We start from the raw sequence: 7,492 nt of genomic DNA on the forward strand, positions 1-7,492 counted from the left end.
TCCTTACTGTAATGTATGTGCATATCTATGTAATTTTTCGTAATATATTAAAAAGAAATGCCTTCGTATTTATTTACCTCATGCAACATTCAGTATCTGCACTCGCACTTCTTCGGGAACCTAAATAAGGGCTGTAACCATAGAAACGGGACGCTGGTGACGTCACTCTGGTGAAAGGTCAGGGTGCAGAGGTTACGTTCTCGTTACGTGAAGCGTGTGTGTGATGGCGGACAACGCTGTAGACTAGCTGTAGATCATCACAAATTCTCATCAGAGCGAAATTAATCGGTTATTTTTAAACTCTGTGTTTCAAGTAACTAGCAGAAATCATGGCTTCCACGGCGGCAGGAAAGCAGAGGATACCGAAAGTGGCGAAGGTAGTGGATCGTTTAAAGTGATTGAAAAAGGCCTGCTAAGATGTTTTTGTGATATTAGTCTAGATCGAAGTTTAACTTAACCGAAAATATCTTTATAGGTTTTAGTAAGCTAACTTAAGCCAACTCACAAACCGACAAAGATCACAACTCATCCTTGTGAGTACTGAAGTCTAGATTTGTGGCTAACGTTAGCTTGTCTGTTTTTGCAGGTGAAAAACAAAGCCCCGGCAGAGGTGCAGATCACAGCCGAGCAGCTGCTCAGAGAGGCGAAAGAGAGAGAACTCGAGCTTCTCCCCCCGCCGCCCAAACAGAAGATCACCGATGAAGAGGAACTGAACGATTACAAATTAAAGAAAAGGAAAGTAAGTAACTTGCAAAGCCCGAATTGACATCAACTCAGAGCCGCAGTTGAGATTGGTACTGTGCGGAGTGGACACATCTGTCAAACCGTTTAGCCATTATTATTACATATACTTTATTATCATTTGTTTTTACCCAGACATTTTACGCCATGTCTACTTTTCTTGCTAAAATGATACTGTAATGAAGTAGGGGAACTGTGTCAGAGTAGACTTGAAATCCAAACGCTGCTGCATTTCCTGTTGTACCCTTAAAAATGACTTTCCCCATATTACCTCAGACAGCTAACATCTAGCTGGATAAATTCATAACGGGTTAACTTGGAAGCTCCATTTGTCTCTCTGGATATGGTCTTACTTTAAGCAATTCATGTTGTGTGTTTGCGATGCAAGAGAACGTCGGAAAAAAGTAACATGTTACCTTCAAGTTGCATATTACATAAATTTGCGCTTAGTTTGCACGTTTCCACTCTGTCAGTGTGGTGTGCAGTTTGAGGAGCCGTGCTTGTAACCTAACGGTAGTCCGCCTCAAACGATGCTTGGACTCTGGCGCGACCATTACAGTTTGGTGGTGAAACAGCAGCAGTATAAATTGCAGATATTGGAATTCTGTGACATCACCAGTGCGGGTTCTGTTTGCAGAATTGCTTCAGTCAATATCCAGGTGTGAAAAGGTGTGTAGATGTGAGCTTGCTCTGTTAAGTATGTAAGTAGTGCAGTGTGTGGCTGTTAATGCTTCTCAGTCCTTATTCCTGGTGTAAGCGCCGTATTTCTTCAGAGTGGTGCAGTATGCCAAGCCTCAGTCTTGCATGGATCTGCTTCCTTTTGACAGGGATTTGAAGACAACATCAGAAAGAATCGCACTGTCATCAGCAACTGGATAAAGTACGCACAATGGGAGGAGAGTCTGAAGGAGGTCCAAAGGTACTGTATTTCACTTTGTGATGAGAACGGCAGATACAAGCCGAAGTTTTAGGCAGTTAAGCACTGTTGTGATAATCATGGAGAGGGGCGAATCGCCACTGTTCATCGTGTCCTTTTTCCTTCTCGTTCTGCGTTCTGTTAGAGCCCGCTCCATCTACGAGCGCGCGCTGGACGTGGACCACCGGAACATCGCTTTATGGCTGAAATATGCCGAGATGGAGATGAAGAACCGGCAGGTGAACCACGCCCGCAACATCTGGGACAGAGCCATCACCATCCTGCCCCGCGTCAACCAGTTCTGGTAAACGGCTTTGTTGAATGTACAGCGTCGGCCTGTTTGCCTGTTTGCACCTTAAACTGAGGTGTGTGAACCTCATTTTCAGCCAAATCTTAATAGTGAAAACATAAGATGCAGTTGCACACGATGTTGCTTTAAATGTGAAAAATTAAATTTTAAATGCAACAAACTGTAAACAAAATACAAAGGTAATGAACTGACGTAAATGATATCCAAAGGCTGAAATCCAAAGGGAAATCGTTAAAGCCAGTGAGTTTCTCAGTCATCAGTAAAATGCAGAGCAGCATAGAATCATACAAATACAGCTGTGACTGAAAGTTACACAGTTTGTGTGAATAATCATAATGAAATTAGGCCCTGCACTGACAGATACTGGCATGACTAATAGGGGTAGCAGTGTAGCGCAGTGTTAAGGAGCAGGGCCTGTAACCGAAAGGTTGCTGGTTCAGTTCCCTACTGGGGCACTGCTGCTGTACCCTTGGGCAAGGTACTTAACCCACAATTGCCTCAGTAAATATCCAGTTGTATAAATGGAGAACATGAAATTGTAACCCATGTAGGTCACACTGGACAGTTTGCTAAATGACTGTAATGTAATGTAATATTTACTAATAATATGCACTCTGGCTCACCTTACTCATGCTGGTTTTTTTGTCCTGTGCTCCTCTGGACAGGTATAAGTACACCTACATGGAGGAGATGCTGGGAAACGTGGCTGGCTGCAGGCAGGTGTTCGAGCGCTGGATGGAGTGGGAGCCAGAGGAGCAGGCGTGGCACTCCTACATTAACTTCGAGCTGCGCTACAAGGAAGTGGAGAAGGCTCGCTCCATCTACGAGAGATATATCCTTTCTCTGCTCTGGCTCCCAGTGCAAGGGGTTGCAAATGATGGGAAATGCTGACATGGTTTACTGATGTCTTTTTTTCTCTGTGTTGGTAAGTTGTATGCTACTCCTCAGTCCTCTGTGTGCTCGGTTATGACCGTTAACTCCAGCGCACTCGTGATCGTCCACCCGGAAGTGAAGAACTGGATAAAGTATGCGCACTTCGAGGAGAAGCATGGCTACATCGCGCACAGCAGGAAGGTGTTCGAGAGGGCGGTGGAGTTCTTCGGAGAGGAGAACATCAACGAGAACCTCTACGTGGCCTTCGCCAGATTCGAGGAGAAGCAGAAAGAGGTAAAGGATTCCCTGCAATCGAACATAGTGACCTGATACCTCCTTCTGGGTCGAGTTTGTGCTCAGGGTTTGTGTTTTTCAGTTTGAGAGGGTCCGGGTCATCTACAAGTACGCCCTGGACCGGATCCCCAAACAGCAGGCCCAGGAGCTGTTCAAGAACTACACCATCTTTGAGAAGAAGTTTGGAGACAGGAGGGGTATCGAAGACGTCATCGTCAGCAAGAGGCGATTTCAGTACGAGGAGGAAGTCAAGGTGAATAGAATCTTTACAGTGGCCATTTTAGCAAGTACTCCTGATCAGCTGGATGATTAGGGGGGTTATTGGAGTCAGGGCTAAGATGCAGTGACTTTTCTATGAATGTAAACATTGCATCTCCTCAGCCTTATTGCAGAATCTTTTTTAGGCGAACCCCCACAATTACGACGCGTGGTTTGATTACCTGCGTCTGGTGGAGAGTGACGCCGACCCCGACACCACCAGGGAGGTGTACGAGAGAGCCATCGCCAACATCCCGCCCATCCAGGAGAAGCGGCACTGGAGGAGGTACATCTACCTGTGGATCAACTACGGCCTGTATGAGGAGCTGGAGGTCAAGGTAGGCCCAGTGACGTCAGTGACCTGCCGATGTAGAGGTCCGGTCTGTCTTCAGTTAATTCAGTGACAGATTTGGTCAACAACTGTAAAACAGCGTGTTGAATTACAGATCACGTAAGTATAATCAGAATGTTTGGGTAAATCTGATCTGCATCAGCAAATGGTGTAAATGAGCTTCCTGTCACTGCTTGTGTACTAGATCAACCTCATGTAGCTCAACCTCAGATTTGTAGATGGATAGCTGTTTCAGAATGGTTTCACCATCTGTGCTAGCTGGGTATTTAAAGAATAAAAAAAAATGTCAGTTTAGTTGGAGAAGATAATTCATAAATATAGCAAGCTAATCACCATGTGCTTTGTAATTCATTGTGTTCAGTAATTTCTGATGCCAGTACCTTTGTACCCAGTAGCACTGAAGGGACAGAGTGGAGGTTTTCGTGTTTTTGTGACTGAACGGCGTAAAGATTCGAGGGACGGGAGGATGGCATGTGGCCTGCTGATGGTTATTGCTAGATGGAATTCTAACCCTGTGCTCTGTTCACTCACAGGATCCTGAGAGAACGAGGCAGGTCTACCAGGCCTGTCTGGAGCTCATCCCTCATAAGAAGGTATGCTGTCACTGTGAGCAGAATATGTTATATGGAGGTGTAAGAGAGAATCCTGTTATTCACTCAGTGGTTGTTGCATTACATTAATCACTTTGTTTCCATTGCTGTTGCTTTTCTTAGTTTCTAGGCTTCTCAGGTTGCGCAGGTTAACTTGTGGTAGGGCTTGAATAGAGTTATGCTCAAACTCACTAGTCTGGCAGTGTTGTTAGCATGGCCTGAGAGCGTTGTTCATTCAGTCTGAATGGATTCACTTCCGCTCTCTTGTGCTGGAAGTTGCTCTGGATAAGAGCGTCCGCTAAATGAATGTAATGTAATGTGATGTTACGCTCTGTGAGTAATGGTGTGGCCGGCTCTGTGTTGGTGGCAGTTACCTAGTTCCTCCTTCATTCTCAGGGAAAATGCGCTGCTTTGTCACAGTGTAGCATCGTAACTGTCACATTTCTCTCTCCTCCAGTTCACCTTCGCCAAAATCTGGCTGCTGTATGGCCAGTTTGAGATACGTCAGAAGAATCTTCCACAAGCCAGGAAATGTCTGGTGAGCTACTGATGTTGCATATACAGTATATGGAGTTGATAATACATGTCGGCTTAAATTGACAGACACCATCATGCTCTGAATCTGTGGATTTTCTCATTTTAATGACATTTTTAAGTGGTGTAGTATATTGTAGTATTGCTTACATTGCCTAGTGTAGCGTATTTCTTACACATTGATTGTGATCTGCTTGTCTCCAGGGAACAGCTATAGGTAAATGCCCGAAGAACAAGCTGTTCAAGGGCTACATTGAGCTGGAGCTGCAGCTGAGAGAGTTTGACCGGTGTCGGAAGCTGTACGAGAAGTACCTGGAGTTCGCCTCGGAGAACTGCACCACCTGGATCAAATTCGCCGAGCTGGAGACCATCCTGGGAGACACGGACAGGGCCCGTGCCATCTTCGAGCTGGCCATCGGGCAGCCCCGCCTGGACATGCCAGAGGTGCGTCCTGTAACGCTTAGCCACTTTCATTGTTATATTACATTACCTGATTGTCATGTAGCAGACGCTCTTAGCCAGAGCGACTCTCATAGGTTGTAGTTTTATCCATTCATACAGCTGGTTATTAACTGAGACGATCCTGGGTTAAGTACCCTGCCCAAGGGTACAACAGCAGTGGGAGGAATTGAACCAGCAACCTTTCAGTTACAAGCCTGGGTCCTCACCACTGCTACACTGTGCCCATATTTCACACCGACAAAGATGTGAGCAACACAGCACTCATCATAAAGGTTCAGATGTAAAAGTGTGAGGTATAACAGTGCTCACCATAAAGGTTCAGATGTAAAAGTGTGAGGTATAACAGCGCTCATCATAAAGGTTCAGATGTAAAAGTGTGAGGTATAACAGCACTCATCATAAACGTTCAGATGTAAAAGTGTGAGGTATAGGCTGAAGCAGTTTCCTTTTTCCGTCTGCAGGTGCTGTGGAAGTCGTACATCGACTTTGAAATCGAACAAGAGGAGTACAGCAAAACTCGAGAGCTCTACAAGAGGCTGCTCCAGCGCACTCAGCACGTCAAGGTGAGCGTTCCCCCGCCCCCGGTGAAACGCCGCGATGCCACGCCCACAGACCCCACCCATGACGGCTCGCTGACGCGTCTCCCCGTCTCCCCCCGCAGGTTTGGATCAGCTACGCGCAGTTCGAGCTGTCGGTGGACAGCCCCGAGCGGCTGAGCCGGTGCCGGCAGACGTACGAGGAGGCCAACCGCAGCCTGCGGGGCTGTGAGGAGAAGGAGGAGCGGCTCATGCTGCTGGAGTCCTGGCGTGACTTCGAGGCCGAGTTCGGCACCGACGCCACGCGGGAGAGGGTGAGCAAGCTGCTGCCCGAGAAGGTGAAGAAGAGGAGGAAGCTGACGGCCGAGGACGGGGTGAGGAAGCTGCGCCTGTTCAGGGAGGCGGGAACTGAGGGGGGGCTGTTGGCGCAAATGTATAGCTATTTTTTATTAATAGTATTTTGTATTGCGCATACATGTAACGGCAAGCTGTTTGCCATGTGTTCAGACCCATTGTGTTCATGGCCCATTGTGATTGGTTAATTTTAGTTTTGTGTTCAGAGGAAGTGTGTGCTCCAGGTGCAGCAGTGTGGTAAACATTAGCGGCTTGACGTCGTGTTTGTTGTTTCTCCCTCAGTCGGACGCGGGCTGGGAGGAGTACTACGATTACATCTTCCCCGAGGACGCGGCCAACCAGCCCAACCTCAAACTGCTGGCCATGGCCAAGATGTGGAAGAAGCAGCAGGTGCAGGAAGAGGAGGAAGATGAGGAAGATGAGGAAGAGGAGGAGGAGGAGGAAGATGAGGAAGAGGAAGAGAGGGAGGAGGAAGAGGAGGAGAGGGACGAGGGCAACGCTGCAGGGGAAGGGGGGAGGTGTGAAGCCCAGCGGGAGCGGGAACAGGAACAGGAGCGGGAACAGGGGCGGGAACGGGAGCGAGAGCAGGAACAGGGGCGGGAACGGGAGCGGGAACAAGGCCCCAAAGAAGCGGAGTACGATGACAGAGATGACGATGACAGCAGCAGCAGCAGCAGCGGCAGCAGCGGCAGCGAGAGTGAGAGTGACAGTGACAGTGAGAGTGATACCAGCAGCAAGGCGAAGAAGGGCAGAGACGATAAAGAGAGAAAAGCGGACGAAGATTAATTTCTGACTGTATCGAAAAAAGGTTCTCTCACTGGAAATAAGTGGCTTCTTGGGACCGCATCATCTGTTAAGGTTAATTTCTAAATATAGTTTGTTTTTTACAAAAAATAAAAGCTGTTTTGTATTCTTGTCATTGGTGATTTGCTAGAGTTGCCTTACTTTACTTCCTGGTTTTCCTCCATGGCTGTAAATACATTGTTGGATTTCAAGAACCCGGGTACTTGTGTACTTGTTTGTTCTTTAAACATACATATAGCTTGGCATTGCAGGAAAAAACCACCAAGCAGTGTATAGCACTTTGGAAACAACCTTAGTGCTCAAACTTAGCCTAGTGTACAGTGAGGAAATGGAAGGACATTTTCAGCATTGTAATATTTGGTTAACACTACTATATCGTATATCTGTACACAGTTTACATTTCATTCGAAAAGCACTGTAGTTTATGGGAAAGCTATCACTAAGCATAACTCAGTGTGTAGTGGATGC

At 46.9% G+C, this 7,492-nt stretch overlaps 1 protein-coding gene across 1 annotated transcript; it reads left to right on the forward strand.

Moving 5' to 3' along the window:
- The first annotated feature begins 183 nt into the window (after window positions 1–183).
- crnkl1 (crooked neck pre-mRNA splicing factor 1) lies at window positions 184–7,158 on the forward strand. Its single transcript, XM_036550594.1, has 14 exons — window positions 184–377; window positions 587–739; window positions 1,569–1,660; window positions 1,803–1,961; window positions 2,633–2,799; window positions 2,956–3,134; window positions 3,217–3,387; window positions 3,539–3,730; window positions 4,278–4,337; window positions 4,792–4,872; window positions 5,073–5,312; window positions 5,792–5,893; window positions 5,992–6,240; window positions 6,503–7,158. Exons 1-14 carry the CDS (start codon window positions 330–332, stop codon window positions 7,004–7,006), a joined length of 2,397 nt encoding a protein of 798 aa, XP_036406487.1. The 5' UTR covers window positions 184–329; the 3' UTR covers window positions 7,007–7,158.
- Window positions 7,159–7,492: the final 334 nt, after the last annotated feature.

The sequence above is a fragment of the Megalops cyprinoides genome, chromosome 17, assembly GCF_013368585.1.
Source record: "Megalops cyprinoides isolate fMegCyp1 chromosome 17, fMegCyp1.pri, whole genome shotgun sequence".
Classification (NCBI taxonomy): Eukaryota; Metazoa; Chordata; class Actinopteri; order Elopiformes; family Megalopidae; genus Megalops; species Megalops cyprinoides.

Bases quoted from the DNA above. Each gene is read 5' to 3' on its own strand.
- crnkl1 (XM_036550594.1), top strand. From the start codon at position 330: ATGGCTTCCACGGCGGCAGGAAAGCAGAGGATACCGAAAGTGGCGAAG. The intron at 3,135-3,216 runs GTAAAGGATTCC...TGTGTTTTTCAG, and splicing joins TCGAGGAGAAGCAGAAAGAG to TTTGAGAGGGTCCGGGTCAT. The intron at 4,873-5,072 runs GTGAGCTACTGA...GCTTGTCTCCAG, and splicing joins CACAAGCCAGGAAATGTCTG to GGAACAGCTATAGGTAAATG.